General features: G+C 40.3%; 2 protein-coding genes across 2 annotated transcripts; both read left to right on the forward strand.

The window, feature by feature from the left end:
* Window positions 1-319: 319 nt before the first annotated feature.
* On the forward strand, window positions 320-1,261 carry LOC147735068 (olfactory receptor 5J3-like). The gene has a single exon (XM_086952594.1). The coding sequence runs from the start codon at window positions 320-322 to the stop codon at window positions 1,259-1,261; it is 942 nt and encodes a 313-aa protein (XP_086808720.1).
* A 5,477-nt stretch (window positions 1,262-6,738) lies between these two features.
* LOC147735069 (olfactory receptor 5J3-like) lies at window positions 6,739-7,680 on the forward strand. Its single transcript, XM_086952595.1, has one exon. The coding sequence runs from the start codon at window positions 6,739-6,741 to the stop codon at window positions 7,678-7,680; it is 942 nt and encodes a 313-aa protein (XP_086808721.1).
* Window positions 7,681-26,393: the final 18,713 nt, after the last annotated feature.

Consider the following 26,393-nt stretch of genomic DNA (forward strand, 5'->3'; position numbering starts at 1 on the left):
TTTGAAGGTTGGCTGGGGCTAAGGTTCATTGCACTTTGAACAATATGTACAGGGAGCCTTTGCAAACATCATGAAAGAAAAAAATTATTGGGCTGTATAATTTGGTTAGTTTAACATTGGATCCTTGATTTCAGAAGCAATGCATTTTCTGTTTTTGAATCTTAGTTCAATGAGAACTCCTTTTGAAAAGTGATGAATTGTCCTAGCTTCCCTCAGAGTGTCTGGTAGGGCTGTTCTTCGGAGAATGTGGCTACATGGTACATTGCTCATACATATGTCTCTTTTTCTCTGACTCAGGCAAGTATAACCATCTGTTGTCATGAAACCTGGAAACCGAAGTACTGTGACTGAGTTCATCCTCCTGGGACTTACAAATGACCCAGAAGTAGAAGTGTTTCTTTTCCTAATGTTACTGGCTGTCTACACCCTAGCTTTAGTGGGCAATTGCACCATCCTGGTCCTTGTGTGCTGCAGTGCACAGCTTCACACACCCATGTACCTCTTCCTAACACAGCTGTCCTTCTTAGATATTACTTTTTCTACTGTCTTCTCTCCTAAGATTCTGGTTGATTTGCTGACTGAGAAGAAAACAATCTCATTTTATGGTTGCATATCTCAAATTTACTTTTTCGGAGCATGCGCCGGCACTGAATCCTTCCTCTTAGCTGTCATGGCATTTGACCGATATATGGCAATTTGCAATCCATTGACATACACACTCACAATGAATACATGTTTGTGTGTGTGCTTAGTTGCAGGTTCCTATATCAGTGGCTTCCTGCACTCTTTAGTTCATGCAGTTTGCTTACTTTGGCTATCATTCTGTGGTCCTGCTGTCATTGACAGCTATGCTTGTGATTATCCTGTGCTCTTGAAGCTATCATGCACTGATTTCTCCATCAATGAGTTGCTGCGTTTTGTTTTAGTTGCCTTTGTGGTGGCAATTCCTCTGCTTGTTATCTTTGTCTCCTATGTCAAAATTGTCAACGTCATACTCAGGATGCGGACCACAGCAGGAAGACACCGGGCTGCCTCCACCTGCATCTCCCATTTCACCTGTGTCTTTCTCTTCTATGGGAGCTCTTTCTACTTGGAGGTTTTGCCCAATTCGAGCTCATCAAAGCATCAGTATAAAGCATTATCTCTAGTCCTCACTGTATTTATTCCTGCTTTGAATCCGATCATCTATAGCCTGCGGAACAATGAGATGCAACAAGTTCTAAGAAAGACTTTGCACCGAACAACTCATACATATTGCTGATTATCACGTTAAATATCATGAGCAAATTTACTGAAAACCTCTTTAGTTGCTGCAAGATCAAAGAAGGAAATTTGATTTTTTTATTGTTAAAATACTTGTATGACACTAATATCTAAGCAGCCCTAACAAAGAGGATCAGAAGAATAAAAGCAAGCAAGAAACATAAAATGTGGCAGGTGATGTAGAAAAATTAAAATTAGACACAAGCTGTCGAATCGGGTATCAGAGCGCTTTACATAGCACCAGTTGCATTACATGAGGACACATTCATTTTTTGGGGGTTTTTGTTAGGCACGGCGGGCCCGATTCACAGAATGAACTTAAAACTCAATCCTAAACGTACTACTATTTTGGTATTCACAGAATGCACTTACTACTTTTGGCATTCACAGAATGAACTTACTACTTTTGGTATTCACAGAAGTTAGGATTTTGTCTGAAGTTTATCTTCAGACAAACTTAAGACAGACTTAAGACAGCTATCTGTTGGAGCAGGACCGTCAGCGCATTCATTTGTCCATCTAGAGGAGGCAGTGGAGCACAGTTCAATTAATTTTTTTCCTATATATTGTAGTTAGTTAGTTAGTTAGTAGATGGTATAGGTTTAGAAAGGGTAGGTTTTACATGTTTATATATTACTAAGTTTTTAATGGGTGAGGAATAAGGTTAAGTTTTTGTTATAAAAAATTAAATAAAATTTGTTACCAACACATATATATTTGTTTAGATTTTGATGTGTATTTTGATTCTGTATAGGTTTAATTAATGCTTGTATTGTGTGACCATGTGTGTTAAGGGGACTGATGATTAAAATGCCTTTTGTGTTAAATGTATAGTATAGATTAAGCTAAATGTAGGTAGCTTAAGTTAGTGTTAAAATAAGTTAGTGTGGGAGAGGTAGGTTCAGTTAGTTTAGTCTTAGCTTAGATAGGGTTATTGTAGGGTAGGTCGTTTTAGTAAGGGAGAATGACACTATCATAGATAAAGGCTTTTATTTATTTCAGAAATGTGTAATAATTTAGTGCATAGGAGTTGTCATAATTGCTTAAGTTGATTTGAGTATATGGTGTAGAAATTCCCTGCAATGTTTATAGATATGTGTAAATTTGTGAGATGCCTAGGGACAAGAGTAAGTCAACATTGCAAAGGAGTCACTGTAAGTTATCCTCTTGGTGTGCATGGACAAACAACCCAACACAGAAAGTCAACTAGTGTAGCACTGTGTGTGTACATTATGCTACATGAATAGTAGTGATGGATCTGTCACCCCATAGCACCCACTCATGGCTGTGTTGGGACACAGGCACCTACACACTCACTCTTGCACAGTTGTACGAGTGCGTCAATGTTGTTTGTGGGTTAGTATCCATAAAACTGACCCCACCTGCCCAGGAATGTAAATCATCCTTGGCATTGAGTACTTCCTAAGTCTGGCACTTCCTGCATGTGAATTTGTTCAGCTACTTGATGAGTTAGAAATAAATTTAATGTTTTCTCTTAGCTTAGGGTTCCAGGGTCTTTGCTCTAGCTCCTATATAATGTTTTCCAGGTTTATAGTAGAATTGATGTCATGTGTGTTTACACTCACACTTCAATGCGTGTAAGGGCTCTCAGGGGCAAAAGAAAATAATGTCTCTTTATCACAGTGTGTCTTACTACGTTATTTATCATTTGACACACAACTCTAAATATTCAGAAGTTGCAGTTCATGCTTTAATTACATCCATAGTGTAGCAGTGAGATCACTGACAGAATATCAACGTAAAAAATATTGAAGTACGGGAATATCGAGTCTAAAATATCGATAGACAGAATATCGACATCCTATCTCTACAATGGTAAGTACAAAAATATCAAAACTAAAATATCGTTGTTTAAAATATTGTTTTTTTCAAATGACTTATAAATAATATGAAAATGATTAAATAATAAATAAAATAATAAAAACATAGTTAGAATTATTGAAAAAATGTAATAACTACAAAAAATTATAAACGTAATATAAAAAATAAACATACATATATACATATTTGTTATACATATTAACTTAATAATATTAATAATTATTTTATTTAATTATAAAATATTAGAAACATAAGAAGAGTTATAAATATATACATATATATATATCAGCAACCAAAGAGATCCCATAGCCATGGGAGCGCGCTTCACAGTGTGTGCTCTGCCCAGGGGTCGGATCCTGACCCAGGTAATTTTTTGAAACAAAGGAGGCGGCACAGTCAGAGATCGATTTCAAGCCTTATTTATTACAAGACTTCACCCCACCAATGCGTTTCGGCCTCACTCGGCCTTGCTCACGGTTGGTTAGTCCCTCTACAGTGTTTGTATTTATACTAACCCATTTGTAGCCATTTATGAGGCATTATGGGAGATGTAGTTTTAGTGCAAATTAGTGATTAAAGAAAAGAAAGACTTTGCATATTTATAGCACTTAAATAATAGTTCAAAATCAGGGGTTTAGTACCCATTGTCTTTGTTCGATGTTTTTGTTTGGTGTTGTTCCGGGTATAGTACCCATTTTTGTTCTGAGGTTCTTATTCTAGATGAACATGCAGATCCTCTCCAAAGTTCATCCCCTTAGGGTGTTTGGTTCGGAGTCTAATTATCATGCGAGACTCCATCTGTCGCAATCTTCTGACCACGTCACCTCCTCTTTCCACTTTATCCAGAACTTTAGCTCCGAAAAAGTGCATTTGCCTCCAATCACCATTTTGGCATATGCTCATGTGCTTCGCAGTGGCATATTGCATGTTGGCATTTTTTACTGCTCGAATATGCTTCAAGATTCTTTTTTTCAACATACATGTAGTGCAACCCACATATTTCATTCCGCATTTGCATACAATTATGTAGATGACATTTTTTGAGGTGCATGAGATTTGTTGATCTATTCTCATTAACTTGCCATCTGGTTCTTCGATTGCTTTCATACTCTTTCCAATCTTGCAGGCTTTGCAAGTATTGCAGGGTTGGAATCCTTTTCGCTGCATTTCTAGCCAGTTCTCTCTCGGCTTTTCTTGGAAGTGGCTTTTGACCAATAGGTCTTTAAGTGAAGTATGTTTCTTGTATGTTATTTGCGGTGAGTTGCCAATGGTATTGCCAATATCAGGATCATTTTTCAAGAGATGCCAGTATTTTCTCATTATTCGGGCAATGTTGGAGCTTTCTTTACTGTAGGTCATTATTAGTCTTGGAGGTGTGTGGGTTTCATTCTTTTTTGGTTGTTCCATCAGTGTTTGAGTGCGTGTTTTTTGATCAATTTTCTTTTTGCAATTGGTCAATACTCTTTCTTCGTAGCCTCTCGCTCTAAATCTGCATTTGAACACAAGGCCTATGACAGATTCTTGCTGACCCGCTTTAGGTGGAATATATTCCACCACCTGGTCTCATTCCCAGACGTGAACACGTGGGAAACACATCTAATAACTTGTCCATGCGACGAGACATCAAACCAGTCCGCCATGCATGTCGTTTTCTTTTTGCAAATTCTACAAAGAGCCTAGGGCTCGCTAGGTGCTCCCATTACTAAAACATCTGCGTCTAAGAAAGTGTTGCCCAGCCTATTGCCCTACAAATGTTGGAGACACCATACATGGCAGATAATATTGTCAGATTCTTGAAATTCTGCGATAAACACAGGGTATACTTAAACTAGCTGAATAAACTGCATTGTACTCCTTTGGCTTGAGAATCAAGAATATTGAGAAAACTTGTTTATATTTTTAAGCATCACCCACCGTTGTACATAATGATATGCAGAATGTGATGTGATATTAAATTTTATTTTACTATCTTAACGTTTTATATTTTTATGTCATGTTTTTAATGTGCATGAAATGAACTGTACTTTTATGGCTTTCTAAAATGAAACCTGAATAAAGATGATGAATTGAATTGAATAGGGACTCACTTTGTTTTTATTGTTTAATTACCCCTTCCCTTTTCCTAGTATCAGGGTGCCTCCCTCTTTTTCTTGATAGCATCATTTTACATCATCAAAAGACATTTCTCTTGAGAAGAAGTGGATTCAAATCTCAAAATCTTACTGCCAGAGAATTTACCACACAAGCTGCATAATTTAGCCTTTCTTGCTGCATAACTTAGATAATTTTGACTAGTGCCACAAAGTCTTAGTAGCCCTAACACTGATAGTAGTTTTGGGATGTTATTAATATGTGTATACCCTTATTTCAGTAGAATCTCTGAAATGTTATCCTATTTCACTTACATTTAAATGGAATGTTTGAGTACTTTTACCATGATGAGAATACTCATGAGTAACCTGCAAAATAGTTTTTATATTTGCAGGTCACTGTGAAATATGGTTCTTTTCTACTGTATTTTGGACATCAACAATGCCCTCGATTTCCCAGAGCATGACAGCTGACAGTAAGGCTTTAAAAGACCTGTTGTGAATGTTTCTTTCTCAACTAACTTTATACATGCAGAATGCAGTACACATGGGAAGAGAAAAAAATGTAAACATTTCTCCTTGTTCTTCCTGCTCTGTAGCAGTATAAGGTTATTGCAGTGCCCCAGGTTTATGTCATTTTGTAAATCTGGGCCAGCGTCAATATTAATGGGAGTTGCATAGGAAAGCCCATAGTAATGCCCATGGAACGCCACCTTGACACACAGTAAGTCAAAGCCGCGCTTTGCACTGCTTTGCCTTACTACTTATGTATGAGGACATGCAAAGTCATGTAGAGCAGCTTTGCATTGCCTTATAAATATGAACAACAGGTCTGTGCCACAGGAGCCTCGAAAAAGGTTACTCTTTGACAGGGCAGACCTCTTGTAAATAGGCCCCTCTGTTTTTGTGTGTGCTATGTAAAACTGCCTCATACATGCCAACAGACCTGATTCAGGGGCAATACTCTCAAGTTTTGAAGCCAGTTTGCTTTAACTGTCTCCCACCTGAAATTGCCTCTGCTTCAATAGAAGACATCTATCCAGTAAGATATATTAGCCCATTGCTTTTACAAAATGTATTCTAATTCTGACTTATTGGCATGTGTGATACTGATTGTAGAAATATAAGATCAATGTATACCAAATCAGAGTGAAAGTGTCCAAGTAGTTTAAAGTTCCTGTGGTAAAATATAATTTCTGGAGCACTGGATAACAAGGCAACATGTTTGAAGGTTGGCTGGGGCTAAGGTTCATTGCACTTTGAACAATATGTACAGGGAGCCTTTGCAAACATCATGAAAGAAAAAAATTATTGGGCTGTATAATTTGGTTAGTTTAACATTGGATCCTTGATTTCAGAAGCAATGCATTTTCTGTTTTTGAATCTTAGTTCAATGAGAACTCCTTTTGAAAAGTGATGAATTGTCCTAGCTTCCCTCAGAGTGTCTGGTAGGGCTGTTCTTCGGAGAATGTGGCTACATGGTACATTGCTCATACATATGTCTCTTTTTCTCTGACTCAGGCAAGTATAACCATCTGTTGTCATGAAACCTGGAAACCGAAGTACTGTGACTGAGTTCATCCTCCTGGGACTTACAAATGACCCAGAAGTAGAAGTGTTTCTTTTCCTAATGTTACTGGCTGTCTACACCCTAGCTTTAGTGGGCAATTGCACCATCCTGGTCCTTGTGTGCTGCAGTGCACAGCTTCACACACCCATGTACCTCTTCCTAACACAGCTGTCCTTCTTAGATATTACTTTTTCTACTGTCTTCTCTCCTAAGATTCTGGTTGATTTGCTGACTGAGAAGAAAACAATCTCATTTTATGGTTGCATATCTCAAATTTACTTTTTCGGAGCATGCGCCGGCACTGAATCCTTCCTCTTAGCTGTCATGGCATTTGACCGATATATGGCAATTTGCAATCCATTGACATACACACTCACAATGAATACATGTTTGTGTGTGTGCTTAGTTGCAGGTTCCTATATCAGTGGCTTCCTGCACTCTTTAGTTCATGCAGTTTGCTTACTTTGGCTATCATTCTGTGGTCCTGCTGTCATTGACAGCTATGCTTGTGATTATCCTGTGCTCTTGAAGCTATCATGCACTGATTTCTCCATCAATGAGTTGCTGCGTTTTGTTTTAGTTGCCTTTGTGGTGGCAATTCCTCTGCTTGTTATCTTTGTCTCCTATGTCAAAATTGTCAACGTCATACTCAGGATGCGGACCACAGCAGGAAGACACCGGGCTGCCTCCACCTGCATCTCCCATTTCACCTGTGTCTTTCTCTTCTATGGGAGCTCTTTCTACTTGGAGGTTTTGCCCAATTCGAGCTCATCAAAGCATCAGTATAAAGCATTATCTCTAGTCCTCACTGTATTTATTCCTGCTTTGAATCCGATCATCTATAGCCTGCGGAACAATGAGATGCAACAAGTTCTAAGAAAGACTTTGCACCGAACAACTCATACATATTGCTGATTATCACGTTAAATATCATGAGCAAATTTACTGAAAACCTCTTTAGTTGCTGCAAGATCAAAGAAGGAAATTTGATTTTTTTATTGTTAAAATACTTGTATGACACTAATATCTAAGCAGCCCTAACAAAGAGGATCAGAAGAATAAAAGCAAGCAAGAAACATAAAATGTGGCAGGTGATGTAGAAAAATTAAAATTAGACACAAGCTGTCGAATCGGGTATCAGAGCGCTTTACATAGCACCAGTTGCATTACATGAGGACACATTCATTTTTTGGGGGTTTTTGTTAGGCACGGCGGGCCCGATTCACAGAATGAACTTAAAACTCAATCCTAAACGTACTACTATTTTGGTATTCACAGAATGCACTTACTACTTTTGGCATTCACAGAATGAACTTACTACTTTTGGTATTCACAGAAGTTAGGATTTTGTCTGAAGTTTATCTTCAGACAAACTTAAGACAGACTTAAGACAGCTATCTGTTGGAGCAGGACCGTCAGCGCATTCATTTGTCCATCTAGAGGAGGCAGTGGAGCACAGTTCAATTAATTTTTTTCCTATATATTGTAGTTAGTTAGTTAGTTAGTAGATGGTATAGGTTTAGAAAGGGTAGGTTTTACATGTTAATATATTACTAAGTTTTTAATGGGTGAGGAATAAGGTTAAGTTTTTGTTATAAAAAATTAAATAAAATTTGTTACCAACACATATATATTTGTTTAGATTTTGATGTGTATTTTGATTCTGTATAGGTTTAATTAATGCTTGTATTGTGTGACCATGTGTGTTAAGGGGACTGATGATTAAAATGCCTTTTGTGTTAAATGTATAGTATAGATTAAGCTAAATGTAGGTAGCTTAAGTTAGTGTTAAAATAAGTTAGTGTGGGAGAGGTAGGTTCAGTTAGTTTAGTCTTAGCTTAGATAGGGTTATTGTAGGGTAGGTCGTTTTAGTAAGGGAGAATGACACTATCATAGATAAAGGCTTTTATTTATTTCAGAAATGTGTAATAATTTAGTGCATAGGAGTTGTCATAATTGCTTAAGTTGATTTGAGTATATGGTGTAGAAATTCCCTGCAATGTTTATAGATATGTGTAAATTTGTGAGATGCCTAGGGACAAGAGTAAGTCAACATTGCAAAGGAGTCACTGTAAGTTATCCTCTTGGTGTGCATGGACAAACAACCCAACACAGAAAGTCAACTAGTGTAGCACTGTGTGTGTACATTATGCTACATGAATAGTAGTGATGGATCTGTCACCCCATAGCACCCACTCATGGCTGTGTTGGGACACAGGCACCTACACACTCACTCTTGCACAGTTGTACGAGTGCGTCAATGTTGTTTGTGGGTTAGTATCCATAAAACTGACCCCACCTGCCCAGGAATGTAAATCATCCTTGGCATTGAGTACTTCCTAAGTCTGGCACTTCCTGCATGTGAATTTGTTCAGCTACTTGATGAGTTAGAAATACATTTAATGTTTTCTCTTAGCTTAGGGTTCCAGGGTCTTTGCTCTAGCTCCTATATAATGTTTTCCAGGTTTATAGTAGAATTGATGTCATGTGTGTTTACACTCACACTTCAATGCGTGTAAGGGCTCTCAGGGGCAAAAGAAAATAATGTCTCTTTATCACAGTGTGTCTTACTACGTTATTTATCATTTGACACACAACTCTAAATATTCAGAAGTTGCAGTTCATGCTTTAATTACATCCATAGTGTAGCAGTGAGATCACTGAGAGAATATCAACGTAAAAAATATTGAAGTACGGGAATATCGAGTCTAAAATATCGATAGACAGAATATCGACATCCTATCTCTACAATGGTAAGTACAAAAATATCAAAACTAAAATATCGTTGTTTAAAATATTGTTTTTTTCAAATGACTTATAAATAATATGAAAATGATTAAATAATAAATAAAATAATAAAAACATAGTTAGAATTATTGAAAAAATGTAATAACTACAAAAAATTATAAACGTAATATAAAAAATAAACATACATATATACATATTTGTTATACATATTAACTTAATAATATTAATAATTATTTTATTTAATTATAAAATATTAGAAACATAAGAAGAGTTATAAATATATACATATATATATATCAGCAACCAAAGAGATCCCATAGCCATGGGAGCGCGCTTCACAGTGTGTGCTCTGCCCAGGGGTCGGATCCTGACCCAGGTAATTTTTTGAAACAAAGGAGGCGGCACAGTCAGAGATCGATTTCAAGCCTTATTTATTACAAGACTTCACCCCACCAACGCGTTTCGGCCTCACTCGGCCTTGCTCACGGTTGGTTAGTCCCTCTACAGTGTTTGTATTTATACTAACCCATTTGTAGCCATTTATGAGGCATTATGGGAGATGTAGTTTTAGTGCAAATTAGTGATTAAAGAAAAGAAAGACTTTGCATATTTATAGCACTTAAATAATAGTTCAAAATCAGGGGTTTAGTACCCATTGTCTTTGTTCGATGTTTTTGTTTGGTGTTGTTCCGGGTATAGTACCCATTTTTGTTCTGAGGTTCTTATTCTAGATGAACATGCAGATCCTCTCCAAAGTTCATCCCCTTAGGGTGTTTGGTTCGGAGTCTAATTATCATGCGAGACTCCATCTGTCGCAATCTTCTGACCACGTCACCTCCTCTTTCCACTTTATCCAGAACTTTAGCTCCGAAAAAGTGCATTTGCCTCCAATCACCATTTTGGCATATGCTCATGTGCTTCGCAGTGGCATATTGCATGTTGGCATTTTTTACTGCTCGAATATGCTTCAAGATTCTTTTTTTCAACATACATGTAGTGCAACCCACATATTTCATTCCGCATTTGCATACAATTATGTAGATGACATTTTTTGAGGTGCATGAGATTTGTTGATCTATTCTCATTAACTTGCCATCTGGTTCTTCGATTGCTTTCATACTCTTTCCAATCTTGCAGGCTTTGCAAGTATTGCAGGGTTGGAATCCTTTTCGCTGCATTTCTAGCCAGTTCTCTCTCGGCTTTTCTTGGAAGTGGCTTTTGACCAATAGGTCTTTAAGTGAAGTATTTTTCTTGTATGTTATTTGCGGTGAGTTGCCAATGGTATTGCCAATATCAGGATCATTTTTCAAGAGATGCCAGTATTTTCTCATTATTCGGGCAATGTTGGAGCTTTCTTTACTGTAGGTCATTATTAGTCTTGGAGGTGTGTGGGTTTCATTCTTTTTTGGTTGTTCCATCAGTGTTTGAGTGCGTGTTTTTTGATCAATTTTCTTTTTGCAATTGGTCAATACTCTTTCTTCGTAGCCTCTCGCTCTAAATCTGCATTTGCTTTCCTCAATGATTTTCTCCGCATCTTCAGCTACTGAGCAATTCCTTTTTAGTCTTGTGAATTCACCATATGGTATACTACGTAACAGTGGCGTTGGATGGAAACTTGTCCCATGAAGCACACTGTTCGTGGCTGTCTTCTTTCGAAATAGAGTTGATTCCAACTTTTCATTGTGCACATATATTTTTGTGTCCAAGAAGTCTATTTCTTTAGTGCTAGTGTTGCATGTGAATTGCAGTCCGACATCATTGTTATTGAGTTTGTTGAAATATGACTGAAATTGCTCATTTGTGCCGTGCCAGATAATGAACAGGTCGTCGATGTACCTGACCCATAACATTATCCTTTCCAGATCTTGTTGATTTTCTTCGTTCCATGCTATGGTCTTCTCCCACCACCCCATGGTGATATTGGCGTAGTTCGGTGATAGAGAAATACCCATAGCGGTGCCACAGGTTTGTCTGAATAATTGTTTGTTGAAGAAAAAAACATTGTTTTTCAAGCATAGATCAATCATTGATATTAGCATCCTCGAATGGTCCAGGTATATGATATTTCGTTGTTTGAAATAATATTCACAGGCTTGCATTCCGATGTCATGGCGGATTGAGGTGTAAAGTGAGACCACGTCAATGGTTACTAGCAAAAATTCAGGGTTCCAGGTCACATTCATTAGAATTCTCAAAAAATCACCAGTATCTTTTATATACGATGGGAGACTTTGGGCAATGGGAGCCAAGAATTTGTCGACATAGTTAGAAATATTTTCATATAATGATCCGCATGAAGAAACAATGGGCCTCCCTGGTGGTTGGTTTAAGGTCTTGTGAATCTTCGGGAGAAAATATATGCACAGTATTATTGGGTGGTCAATGGTTAGGTACTTTTGTTCTTCTTCATCTATTAAACCATTTTTATGCCATGTTTCCAATTGTTCATGTAGTTGTTTTTTCATCCTTTCATACGGGTTTGTTGTCAATTTTTCATAGTTGTTTACCTGGTTTAATTGTCTCATTGCCTCTTCTATGTAATCAGTTGTTTTCATCAGGACAATGTTCCCCCCCTTGTCCGCGGGTTTTATGGTGATTTTATCATTGTTCATTAATGTTTTGATTGCTGTCCGCTCACTTTTCGAGAGATTTTCCCGTGTCTTGTTCTTGACTTTAGTGAGATTGTCCAATTCTTTTACTATTGCTTCCGAAAATAGGTCTATCTTGTTCCCAGGTGACAATATTGGATAGTACCTTGATTTCCTTTTTAATCCTGTTGCTGGTCTGACGTCTGTTGGAATATTGAGCTCCTCTAGCAATTCAGCATCCGATATAGAGGTACCCTCTAAGTCAAATAATGATTCAAAACTGTTTTTCATGTCTGGGATATCCGCAATGGTATTGAAAGGAACTTCCTCACTATTGCCATCTGCAATATTAATGGGCTCTGTTTGTTTGTTGGCGTGCACTTTTGCTAGTTTTAGCTTTCTCACATATTTGTAGAAATCTATCCGAGTTTCCGTGTAATCAAAATGTGCCTCGGGACAAAATGATAATCCTTTATTTAAGACACGCTTTTCAGTCTCTGTCAGTTGGTGGTCGGAAAGATTCACTATCAGGTTGGCCTCGGATTGCGATTCCGTAGAGGGTACTGGCGTTTTTCTTCGCTTGGCCCTGCGGGTTTTTCTGACGCTGATGTGGGGGTTGCTTGGTTTTGTTGCCCCCTGCCTCTTCCTCTTTACATATAGTGTACATATATATATATATGTACACTCCAACCAGAAAACTCGTGCAGCGCCTTCGCACAAAGTCCAGTACGCAGACACAGGTGAATGAATCCACAGCCAGTCTTACTTCGATATTCTTCTTTCTTTATTTCATGATAAAGTGCAGAGGTGCAACAAACTGCCAAACAGACGCGTTTCGGGCGTGAACGCCCATGCTCACTATATATATATTCACTGAAAAAACCATAGGTTATAGACCATATATAGTTAGGGATTAGCATTTACAAAACCTTATTTTACTCGCACAAAACCATTGAAATTCGCATATATTGTTAGTTGCACTAACTATATACCGCGCACCTGCAATCCACTGCTGATCATGTCACATATTACATCATTCATGACATGGTCAGTGACATCACTGATGTCATCACTGATGACATCCCAAATGACATCACTGATGACATCACTGTTGACATCTCATTTGACATTACTGATCATATCACTGATAATATCATTCATGTGATAATACGATGATCCTCTTCAGACTCTAAGATAACCTTAGATACAATCAGTGTAAACAGACACTCAAAGATTGTCACTCATCCATGGAGTTACTCATACATCTAGTCAGTCATGCAAAGAATCAATCACACCTCCATTTCCTCAACTATACAGTTATACACACCTTGCTAATTCAAACATATTCTAACACAAATTTCAAGTCAAGTCAAGAAATACTTTATTCGGTTCAATTTTCAAAAACCATAAAAGTACAAGACACACATAAAAAGAAAATGGTCCAGGGATCACAATACATCATTAAAAAAGTTACATTTTACGGTTAAAAAGAGGCAAGCGTTAATAAAAAAATTACAGAGTAAAAAACTAGATTCAGTTATGCAATAGGCTATGTCGGTAGCCTATTGCCCTCTAAGCCCTCCATTAAGGACATTATGGCTTAATATTCTTTGAACAGCTCCCTACTATGGACAATCCCTGGGTTAATCATTAGGAACCCTATCTATTAGGACACACTGTGGTTTCTGGCAGGTGCCTGAGAGTTATCAACAAACCATTCAGAGGTTATATGCTTTACACCTTAGCGTTATGCTTTCTAAGTGTCTGGGTGTGGGTTGGGACTCCGGGCTGAACAGTTGGGTGACCATCACACGTCTGTTGGGTTGGTGTGTAGAGCAATTGGCTTGGACGCTATAGAGTTGTGTGCTTATAGTGTTCCTTTTTCTACACCATAGAGCGGGGCCTCATACTCCCGAGCGGTCGCCGGGTGAGGTGAGGTCTTCACCCACACAAAGCTGGGTGAGTAGCATCGTGAAGAAATGTTTGATGTTGTTTAAGCTATTATGCTTGTTCATATTGCTGAATGCAAATTTCATTCAGGCAGGTGTGAGTTTTGTTGGTATTATGTTTGTGTATACATGTGGTTACTTGTGTGTAATATAGTGTTTTGTAAACATTTTTTCCAGGAAGAAGATGTTCTTCTCTCCTTCCAGTGGGCATTCTTTGTGATGGTTCCTGGTAGATATGTAACTTTTCTAGTACATCATTTGTCCTTGTCACTCAACACAATTATTCATAGTTGCAGTAGCGTTTTTTCCTATGGTCCTGAAGAAAGCCGGGGCAATGCCCGTGAGGCTGAAACATGTCGACCGTCCTGCACAGCGCCATGGGGTAGTCATACTACTCGGCGTGTTTTTAATATCTGACACATAGATTGCGTTTTGAATGTTGTACAGCGCCTGTGTAGTCAATTTTAAATTTATAACTGTTATTTTAGCACTGCACTTTAGCAAACACTACTTCACAATGGACACCACGGCTAGATTACTGACATCCATTTCTACAGCGGTACTATTTGGTCAGTTGTGATATGGAATGATCAGCAAAACATCCCACATGACGCGAAATCCACCATAAAGGGTGGTCTGATGGGATTTTTCCAGCCTATGTTTTCAACAACATACGTTCACGCATGCACCCATTGCTGCACATTCGCCAACACAGCTATACACCGTCTTCCAGACCTTGTCTGCTCTCTTGTGTATTTTGTATCTTAGAGTAGGGGAGCGAGCAGAGAGGTCATTAAATATTCCCCTTGACCCTCCACATACATGTTTTGTTTTCTAGTTTCAAGAGCAACCTTTTGGTTGCGGGTCTTCTATATTGGTTGCAACGCACTTTCTGTTGCACCCGCTAAGCTCACCTAACATAATTGTGTGGGAATCCCTTCTGTCCACCCAGTCCTGTACCCACTTTCCTTGACACTTGGCGATAACAAACAACTCCCTAAATCGTGATCATACTGATCCCTTACAAGGGTCTCATTACGCTCCAGCGTATAGCAACTCTAGATAACACACTCCATCACAGAGTGTCTCTCTATGCATGAATTATTTCCTTTTGGAACACACTTTCTTGCAGACAAGCATTATAGTTGAGGTACTTGAGTCAGATCGTCCCCGGGTATACATTTGTTTAATGGACAATTAGAACTACTCTTCGCCATAAACCAAGTTTATGCGTTTTTAAAATGTAAATGTTCATTAACTGCTCGCTTTACACTCTATACGACAATTGTAGGCGGGTTTTTGAGCCCTTGCCGCCCATGGGGGTCTCCAAATTGGGAGACTAAAGCTTGCGAGCTTATCACGCCCCTTTCCAGTGAGATATAGTCTATTTAACTGAGCGCATGACACACACACAGTGTCTTCCCACTAGCCACGCGCATAAAACATGATGTGCACGTAATTGAGCATATCTTTTACAAAAAGCCCGTTTTTTCATCCACGCTAATTGGCAAAGACGTAATCCGAAACTTTCCCCCAGTTAGGTGTTTAATGACAATGTGATGACAAATTGTATGTCATCTATCGGTAAATCGGCTACTGCGCATGTGCTACAGAGCAGTGTCTCTCGCGCTCTCAATGAGCGCGCTTGTCCACATGTCAGCTTCAAGGCATATTGGTTACTGCGCATGTGCTACAGAGCAGTGTCTCTTTTTTCTCGCGCTCCTCTCTCGCGCGTTTGCCCTCAGTTAGCAGAATTCTAACGCCCCCCTTTTCTGCCTCACCAATTTGGTTTCCGGCAGTTATATAACACCCAAGGGCGGTTCTGACCAATACCTCCACTTCCGCTCGAGCCAAGATTGGGGGCACCGACGGACAGGTGAGTCTCCTGCTGATGCCTTCGCTATCAGTCAGCCCCCCTCCTATGCAATATAGCTGAGCAAAGTCGAGCCTAAGAGGTTTGGACGGCCCCCTAAGCCCTCCATTAAGGACATTATGGCTTAAGATTTTTTGAATAGCCCCCTATTATGAACAATTGAGCTTAGCAAACTCGAGCCTAAGAGTTTTGGACGGCCCCCTAAGCCCTCCATTAAGGACATTATGGCTTAATATTCTTTGAACAGCTCCCTACTATGGACAATCCCTGGGTTAATCATTAGGAACCCTATCTATTAGGACACACTGTGGTTTCTGGCAGGTGCCTGGGAGTTATCAACAAACCATTCAGAGGTTATATGCTTTACACCTTAGCGTTATGCTTTCTAAGTGTCTGGGTGTGGGTTGGGACTCCGGGCTGAACAGTTGGGTGACCATCACACGTCTGTTGGGTTGGTGTGTAGAGCAATTGGCTTGGACGCTATAGAGTTGTGTGCTTATAGTGTTCCTTTTTCTACACCATAGAGCGGGGCCTCATACTCCCGAGCGGTCGCCGGGTGAGGTGAGGTCTTCACCCACACAAAGCTGGGTGAGTAGCATCGTGAAGAAATGCTTCATGTTGTTTAAGCTATTATGCTTGTTCATATTGCTGAATGCAAATTTCATTCAGGCAGGTGTGAGTTTTGTTGGTATTAGGTTTGTGTATACATGTGGTTACTTGTGTGTAATATAGTGTTTTGTAAACATTTTTTCCAGGAAGAAGATGTTCTTCTCTCCTTCCAGTGGGCATTCTTTGTGATGGTTCCTGGTAGATATGTAACTTTTCTAGTACATCATTTGTCCTTGTCACTCAACACAATTATTCATAGTTGCAGTAGCGTTTTTTCCTATGGTCCTGAAGAAAGCCGGGGCAATGCCCGTGAGGCTGAAACATGTCGACCGTCCTGCACAGCGCCATGGGGTAGTCATACTACTCGGCGTGTTTTTAATATCTGACACATAGATTGCGTTTTGAATGTTGTACAGCGCCTGTGTAGTCAACTTTAAATTTATCACTGTTATTTTAGCACTGCACTTTAGCAAACACTACTTCACAATGGACACCACGGCTAGATTACTGACATCCATTTCTACAGCGGCACTATTTGGTCAGTTGTGATATGGAATGATCAGCAAAACATCCCACATGACGCGAAATCCACCATAAAGGGTGGTCTGATGGGATTTTTCCAGCCTATGTTTTCAACAACATACGTTCACGCATGCACCCATTGCTGCACATTCGCCAACACAGCTATACACCGTCTTCCAGACCTTGTCATTATAGTGTAAAGTCATGACACTTTTTTTGGCCTTAGCATGGTGGCCTACCACCATTACATGGGATTTGCCAAAATTGATACTTAAATCCAGCTTTATCATAAAATTATAAAAAGAGTTCAACAGGCTTTGCAGACCCACTGCAGTTCTAGCTATAAGAGCAGCATCGTCTGCGTACAGTAATGCGGGCAATGTATATTTCCCTGCCCTAGGTATATCTTTACATGCTGTGCCCAGTATTCCACCCAGATCGTTAATATATAGTGTGAAGAGCAGGGGAGCAAGAATGCAGCCCTGCCTTACACCGTTGGTGATACTAATTTTCCCTGTGCAGTTCCCTTTTCTGTCATAACGGACAGTAGCGGTAAGGTCCTTGTGGAGGTCTGCTAGGAAGTACACAATGTTTGGGTCAATACCTATACTAAGGAGCTGGCCCCACAACTTGGATCTGTTAACTCAGTCAAATGCCGAGGACAGATCCATGAAGGCAATGTACAGGGATCCCTGCTTTACTTTAGTGTATTTTCCTATCAACAGTTGTAGATTTAAACTCTGATCAATGGTACTCCGTCCCTTTCTAAATCCATACTGAAGGGGGGAGAGGGTGTTAGTCTCCTCTAACCATTCAGTGAGTTTACTGAGAACCACTCTCCCTATGACCTTAACCGCGGAATCTATTAGGGATATGGGGCGATAATTTCCGGGTTCCCCCCTGTCTCCTTTTTTAAAAATAGGGGCGATTACTGATTGGGTCCATGATTCTGGGATACCTACTTTAAAAATGCTGTTGAAAACTCTAGCTAAGATTTTGGACAAGAATAAAATATCCACTTTAAAAAGATCGGCGGGAACCCCATCCGGCCCGGGAGCTTTATTACTAGTCATTTTTTCAATTGCTAAGGCCACCTCTTCCTCATCCACCATTAGGCTATAGGGGAGTTGGTATAAACTGTTCATGTCCTCAGCCCCAGGGGTTTCCTGTTCATAAACAGATTTAAAGTGCAAGTGCTATTTGTCTTCTTGGATGCCACAATCCAGTTCATTATTGCTTGAGTCCGAAAAGAATGGTTGGTTGACCACGGCCCAGAATTTTGCGCTACTTTTCAAGACATCAGTTGAGGTCAGGTCGGCCCAAGCGTCCTCTCTAATCTCACGCCGCCTTTTCTCAACGGTGGTCTTGTATGCTTTCCTAAGGGTAGCCACGAGCTTTCTGTCTAATGGTTTGGATTTTAAGGCTACTTTTAACTTGTGATTAGCAGCAGAACATTTGTTGTCAAACCAGCCTACCTTTTCTTGAGTTTTCCTTTCACACTGTCGTGTCAGGTGGGACACGATGTCGGCGCAGACCCTATTGTACGCCTCTAACACCTCTATGTCCCCCGCCTGGTCATTCAAGCAGAGTTTAAAGGCCTCCTGGCTACTTATACACAAATTACCAAAAAAGTCCTCAGGGATTATTTTACACCATTTAATTTGGCGGGCCTGGTCAGTTGGTCGTAAATCACATTTATCTACTAGACTCAAGCTGCTTTCCTTAATATCAAAAACATTCTTAATTATTAGTACAACCAGATTGTGGTCACTAAAATGGGACCTTACAACAGTATAACAAATAATATGACTGCCATAACTACTGCTCAAAAAGATATAATCAATGGTGGACCCACTGCCATGACCCGTAAAAGTTGAAATGCCCTCTTCCCCCCCGAGTGGCAACATTAATCCGTTTTCAGCTAGCAGGGATTCTAAAAAAGTTCCCTGCTCTGAATGTTCAAAATGGATGTTCTCTTCTTCTGGGGGGCCAAATAGAATATTGGGGGGACATTTTTCCTGGCAACCATGGACATTAAAATCTCCCAGTAGAATAACAATACAATCAGGCTCCATAGACTCCTGGAAGTTGACTAAAAAAGAGTTTAACTTCAACAAGTTGTCAACTGGGTGTTCTCTATCAAAGGAGTTGTAGAAGTTCACTAACAGTACAGCATTAAAGCCCCTGTGTGTAATTAAAACTGCAAGACAATAGGGGCTACCAGTAGGAATTTCTTTATAGGTGCCTGAGATTTTTGCAGATATCAAAGTAACCAGACCACCTCTGGCCCGCCCTCGCTTTGAGTTAACAGCTGGGAGGAAGAAGGTGGTGAAACCGTCCACTGTAAGTACATTTTCGGTGGCCCACGTTTCCTGCATGGCAATTATATCCATAGTGCCTATGAGGTCTCTCCAATGAGGGTCATCAATTTTATTCCTATGGCCCGCAATGTTCCATGTGGCCAGTGCGATCCCCCGCCTGCCCCTTTCATTCCCATCAATCACACACAAAGCTGTCCCTCCCTCAGTACCCTGACCTATAGTTAACATTGGATCAGTACTTAGCTCAGGGTTTAATTCCTGTGCAGGCTGACTGCTCTGTGGAGAAGTGTAAGGGGAATTTAGCAGTTGTTTAGTGGATGAGCCCAGTGTTTGTCAATCTACCCAATCCATAAATGACGGGTAATCATAGTGATTGAACGTTGGGACATTAAAGTCGTTTTCTTGCCCATTCACATAGTGATAATCATAATGTGGGTGGTTATTTTGGGGCCCTGCAGCAAACCCTCCCTGGAAAGGTCTAGCCCTTCTTCTCCTGACCACATTCCATCCGTCCTCACCACCCTCCTCCCAGCCACGGGGTTGAGCCTCCCATGGGAGATTGAACTTCTGTCTGTTTTTATGTTCCTGATGGCCCTTTAACCAACTCCATCTTCTATCGGGTTGATTCCCCTGAGCATATTTATTTATTTATGTAGTTTATAGAGCGCGCAGCTACCCCCAAGGGGGTGTCCCGGCGCTAGAACCTGAGCCTCAGAGGGAGAAGAAGGGGAGGAAATCAGCAATGTGAGTATTACAGTCCAGAAAATAGCCAGGTTTTGAGTCTTGCCCGAAAGATGGATTCAGACGGGCAGAATCTAAGATCGATTGGCAGAGTGTTCCACAATTTGGCAGCGATAACACTGAATCCTCTACCGCCCATTCTAGTGAGTCTGAAACGGGGAGAAATTAGAAGGCGGAGGTCGTTGGATCTCAAGGATCTAATAGAGTGGGATATTGATACTCGTTTTTTCAGGTAGTTGGGTCCCAGGTCATTGACCGCTCGGTAAGCGAAGGTGATGATCTTAAACTGGATGCGGCTGGCAACAGGAAGCCAGTGAAGCTCTTTACGGTAGGCGGTGACTGACTGGCGGTAGGGAATGTTTCCAATCAGTCTGGCAGCCGCGTTCTGGACAATCTGAAGCCGATCTATCAGGTATTGAGGTGCACCAGCATAGAGGCTGTTAGCATAGTCCAGGTGGGACGTAATAAGAGCATGGGTAACTGTTCGGCGGGAGTCCAAGGGGAGATAGGGGAGTATCTTTTTAATCATGCGCAACTTCAGGAAGCAGGCAGAGGTAACTTTATTGACCTGAGTTTTGCATGAGAGAGAGTCGTCAAACTGAAAACCCAGGTTACGAGCAGAGTGAACGGGAGAGGGAGCGGGATCAAGTATAGAAGTAGGAGAGAGGCCTGGCAGTTACCGTGCTCGCCTGATAGCGCGGTATGCCGGCACAGATGTGATTTACTACCTGTGGGTTCTCAAAGGTGACCACAACGCAGTCACCTTGTAGGTTTTTCCTGTTGCCTCCAACCCAAGGAGTTCTCTCCACCATTAGGATGTTACTGGGCATGCCAGGCGGTAGTGGGTGATTTTTAGACAGCCAGTGACATACCTTATTTTTTAGGGTTTGGTGGGACTCTGTTTCAGTTGGTACAAGTTCAGTAACCCCGGTCAAGATCACAACGTAGGAGCATGCATCCGGGGGAAGGTGGATGTTTCTCCGTAGTTCTCTCTTTTCTTTTGGGGCCTGATCTAGTTTAGGAGTCGGGGTGTGGGGTCTTTAAACATGACCTGGGGGGTTACCTTAGATTTGGCAGGATTCGATGTCTGTTTTGGGTCAGGGGTTTTTGAAATAGTGCCTCCTGAGTTGATGGTATTAGTGGGATTGCTGGGCACATTTTTTTTGATAATAGGGACATTTTTGTCAACTATGGAAGGCTTATTCGTGACCTTCTTTGCGTGGGGTATCTTATTATCCAAACTGAAACTGGGAGCACTTATGTCTTTATGAATGTTTTTTAAGATGGTTTCTAAGCAACGTAGCCTAACCTCAATGGGTTCAAGGAGGATTTTTAACATTTCAAAGATGTTGTTATTTACCATGTTTAAGCTGTTCCTATCCTCGTTGCTTCTGACATGATTATCTACTTCACCACTTAAATCCAAAATTTCCTCTAAACTGCTGTCTATAACGGTATCATCTGGTAGGCTTAGAGGTAGGCCCACATTGGCTTGGTGAGCTCCATCAGTGTCAACAGTGTGAGCAACCAGAATGCTGTTCGAGTTTAGAGGCGCTGGGTCTAGGGTAGTTTGATCTAAGTTCTGAGTAGTCTGTGCTTTTTTCCCTTTACGTGTGACCGGTTTGGTCTTTTGTTTAGGAATTGCCCCCTCTTTTATGCCCCTTTGATGTGCATTAACCATTGAGGCGTTTTCAGACTCATTAGATAAACCGCTCTCTACTAACAAAGCGAGATTAGGTGTTGCCTCCAATCCTTCTTGAGAGCTGAAATCATCATGGCCCCCCTCATTATGTACAATAGCGAGAGTATTTGGACCTGTTGCCGCATGTGGGGTGCAAGCTTGAGCTATAAGGCCTAAGGAAGATCTCTTGGCCATAGCCAAATCTTGAGACACCCTTCTATCCATTAATATAATCCCTTCGTCTATTAGGGCATGAGTCCGAACAATAAAATCATCAAGGGTACCAGTCAATTTTTTGGCTCCAGCAGCTGCCATGCTTCTAGTCTCTCGACAGTTCAAAACAGACCCCGGAAAAAAGGCAGTGGGAGGTTGCAGAAATTACGTATAGGCAATCACAAAAGTCAGTCTGTTATATTGGTCCCAGTAATAGTAAAAAGAGCAATGGACAAACTTACAGTTGTTTTGGAGGTCCATGGGCCCAGGGGCTGGGAATCAACTAACAGAGTGTATGGCCCAGGCCAGGCTCCTCAGGCCTCTGAGGGCCACAGAGTGCCCGCCCTTTGCCCGGGCTTAGCCCCGGGCGTCCCGCTCGCATCCCGCGTAGCTGGTTCTATCGCTGTTATTAAGCACCTCCTGGCGCGACGTCACTGTTGCGCTCCACCGCGTTGCCTGCCGGGAACTGTAGTCCCGGAGCGGCGGCACGATTTTCCCTGGAAGTGACTCTTGGCTCCGGTGGCGGCGTTCTCCTAGCAAGGGAGCTGCAGGGCAAGTGACTCCTGGCTCGGTGGCGGCGTTCTCCCAGCAAGGGAGCTGCAGGTAAGTGACTCCTGGCTCGGTGGCGGCGTAATTAGCGCTGCGTGTTGCCTCCTGTGCTCTCCCCCCACAACTTTACTCTCTTATACAATCACTGATACAAGTTCACAATGATCCATACAGCCACTCACACATTCACTGGCTCTTATGCACAGTTATTTATATATGTCAACTCTCACATGTACTGTGTTTTACATATGTACTCACTATGACATGTAGAACTGAGATATCAATTCACTCACCAATACACTCATACACACAGTCAACTGCCCATGCAGCTGTTTCCACATGCACTTTTGAACCCATACATCTAGTGAAACAACGGCACACACCTCTATGCACAGAGCCATACACCTCCCAGCCACCCACACACACACTCAGTCTCCCATACAAATACTTGGGCAACCAATCAAAAACCTATATAGTTACTCATATAGCTACTGATCAACACATGCAGCAGTTTACAGAACAACAGACAAAATGATGCACAAATTAAGACAGTTTAGTCACTAACCCATGCACTCCGTGAGACACATTTAATCACTCACTCATACAGTCAGTCAGGCACCTACTAAATTCTTCATCCAGACACTTATACATCCACTCATTCTTCAATATGTAAGACATATTTTAACTTTACTGAAACATACACTCACTGGATGTTGTCATCAGTGATGTCATCAGTGATGTCATTTGAGATGTCATCAGTGATGTCATCAGTGATGTCACTGACCATGTCATGAATGATGCAATATGTGACATGATCAGCAGTGGATTGCGGGTGCGCAATATATAGTTAGTGCAACTAACTATATATGCGAATTTCAATGGTTTTGTGCGAGTAAAATAAGGTTTTGTAAATGCTAATCCCTAACTATATATGGTCTATAACCTATGGTTTTTTCAGTGAATTTTCAAGGTTTTGTAAATGCTAATCCCTAACTATATATGGTCTATAACCTATGGTTTTTTCAGTGAATTTCAATGGTTTTTTAATAGCAAATATCAAAAGCTGTAAAATGTATTCTTATTCTAATTCAAAAATATATTTTATATTTTTGTAATATTATTTTTTTATTTATTTATTTTTTTTAATTATTTTTTTTGTTTTGCTGCCGGTCCGCGAACCGGGCAGCTTCCCGTTAGCTCAATTTGGTTCCGCGACCCGGTCCGCGAACCGGTAAACGTTCCGTTAGCGCAACTACCGCGTTAGAAATCAACATTGTGACGCGTCACGTAAACGCGACGTATAGCGTTACCGTGTAATGCGTCTTATGATGCGCCGCGTTAGCGCACCCGGAAGCGCTCCAGAACGCAAACCGAGGCGCGAAGCGCAGCGCCCCGGAAGCGATCCGGGGCGCGGAGCGGAGCGCTTAACGTAAGCATAACAGGTCATGTGACTTGTTTATAAAACTTTTCATTAGTTCATTTTACTTTTGGTTTCCTAATGATGGAAGGCTTGGTCATATGACCTAAAAATAACACTTTTCATTGGTTTAGAACATTTTTTTCCCAAATGATGTAAGCACCACCTTTTTTTCTCACTCTGACTTTCATTTTTATGAGAGAAAGACCTTTTTTCAATACCAGAGAAATGGCTTCAATGATTGCTGCAGCTGGTGGACCCCCACCACCACCACAACCTCCTAGGAAGAGAGGACCACCTCCTCAGGTCATCCTAGAACAAGAGGAGGAAGAAGAGGAAGAAGAGGAAGAGGAGCAAGGGACAGGGAGGTTTTTACCTGAAGAACCAAGGAGGTCCCATGTTAAAGAAAATTTTATTTGGCAATTTTTTTCATTTCCCCCACATCAAAAAAAGGTAAATGCCCGGTATGTTACCTGCCTGATTTGCAAAGATGAACTGTCTAGAGGAACAGACAAGAAATACAGTTTTGGTAATTATACAATGCATCGCCATATGGAAAGGTGGCACCCTATAAATTACAGTGCTGCACAACTTCGTGATCTGGTGGATAACCCCTGACCTGTGGCCAGTACATCCACCAATGAAGAGGCAGTGTCGGGACCAGAGGCGAGGGAGATGGTCCCAAATATTCAAATGAAATTTGCAAGTGTGAAGCATGTTTGCATTTTTTGTGGACAACTCATTTGCTTCAGAGAGAGCAGCATAAACTTAATTAATAAAGCAATTGAAAATCACAAATGTGCAAAACGTCCCAAGAAATAAATTATATTTTTTTTGTTGCTCCTGTTGAGCCCTTCATAATGAATCATTTTTGTTTCTCCCCATCAAAAAAACAAAAAAAATATAAAACTGTTCAAAAAATACAAAAAAAACCCAAAATGTTCAGAAAAATAATAACAAATATAAAACAACAAAAATAATAAAAAAAAGTTCTTTTCAGAACTACCTCCCCTTTATAAGAAATTGCTAAAATGTTTAGCACTCTGACAACCTCTATTTCTTTTGGTTCGCTTCCCGGTTCGCGCGCCGGTACGCGAACCAGGAGCGAACTCAATTTTTTTTTTTTTTTAAAAAGAAGAGTAAGTAAACTGAAAGTAATGTTAAAAGAAAGACAGTTAGAGGGAGTAACACTGAGATACTATTTAAAGAGGGACTAAGAACAGGAGTGGAAAGAGTAGAGTAAAAAAAGTAATAGAAAAAGGAATGAGGGAAGTAGCAAAGGCAGGAAACTGAGGGTTAAAGAAATGAAGCAGTGGAACTAATAAAAGTTAAATGTAAAAGAGATGTAACAGAATGAGAACTAAACACTTACCTTATAATTATCGTTAACTTAGTCATGTGTTATTTTATACGTTCAATCGGTGAATAAGAGAACACAAACTTTAAAATTGATAGAAAGTAGTAAAAGATGAGTGAGCATGAGACAAGATAAGTACATATTAAAAATCACAATTCAAAGTACAGAATTAATTATACATATTAAATGGTTTATTTTCGCTGTTCTCAGAATATATCAAATTTCACTGATAACAGTGAGTTGAAGGTATCCATCATATAACAGCGGGGAAAAAAAAAACACAATCAAAATGATTGTGTTTAAAAAACCCATATAATATTATCAATTAGAAATCAGAACTCCTCAAAAGTAACTTACTTTCGATGACGTCAAAGGATGTCCTATGAACAGCTTATACTCTGTTGTGCTGTTATTATTTTCTGCCCGCCACTTTCTGAAAGATAAGCTCTATCGTTTTAAGAAAAATGAGACATACAAAGCAATTTAAAACAGCACACTAAATTACAACAACACCTAGAATCATTATAATTCAGTTACCTACCCTAAATTCTCACTACTGAAAACAAGTCAAAAGGCAACATTGCTTCATAGTTAAATTCTAATCACTACCGAAAGAGCAGCCTTTTTTAAATTTGTGGACAGCATTGCAGACTTACATTTCCTCTACTGCTTGAATTAGCTTATAAACACAAACAGTTTTCGCTCTGTACTACAATTATCCACAAGGCCATATAGAGTAGGAGCCATTATAACATCTTGAAATTCCTCAGAACAAATCCCAAGATTCCATCCCTAAAATGTTGGTTGTAAAAACACCAGGGGCCTTATTTATGAAGGACTTGCGCCGCCGGTGCGTCACTTTTTCCCATGTTAAAAGTGACGCACCGGCGGCGCAAGTCCTTCATAAATAAGGCCCCAGGTAAGAATTTTGAAGGTGGAAAGGCAATCTTTTTTTGAAAGTTAAAACAGGATCATCGCAGAATGACCAGCCGTTTCCAGATTTTAAATAAGCTGTGTAATGTCCTGAAGTTGTTGATGGACCGTCATGATATATAATTGC

This window comes from Lissotriton vulgaris, chromosome 1_2 (assembly GCF_964263255.1).
Source record: "Lissotriton vulgaris chromosome 1_2, aLisVul1.2, whole genome shotgun sequence".
Taxonomy (NCBI): domain Eukaryota; kingdom Metazoa; phylum Chordata; class Amphibia; order Caudata; family Salamandridae; genus Lissotriton; species Lissotriton vulgaris.

Bases quoted from the DNA above. Each gene is read 5' to 3' on its own strand.
- LOC147735068 (XM_086952594.1), top strand. From the start codon at position 320: ATGAAACCTGGAAACCGAAGTACTGTGACTGAGTTCATCCTCCTGGGA.
- LOC147735069 (XM_086952595.1), top strand. From the start codon at position 6,739: ATGAAACCTGGAAACCGAAGTACTGTGACTGAGTTCATCCTCCTGGGA.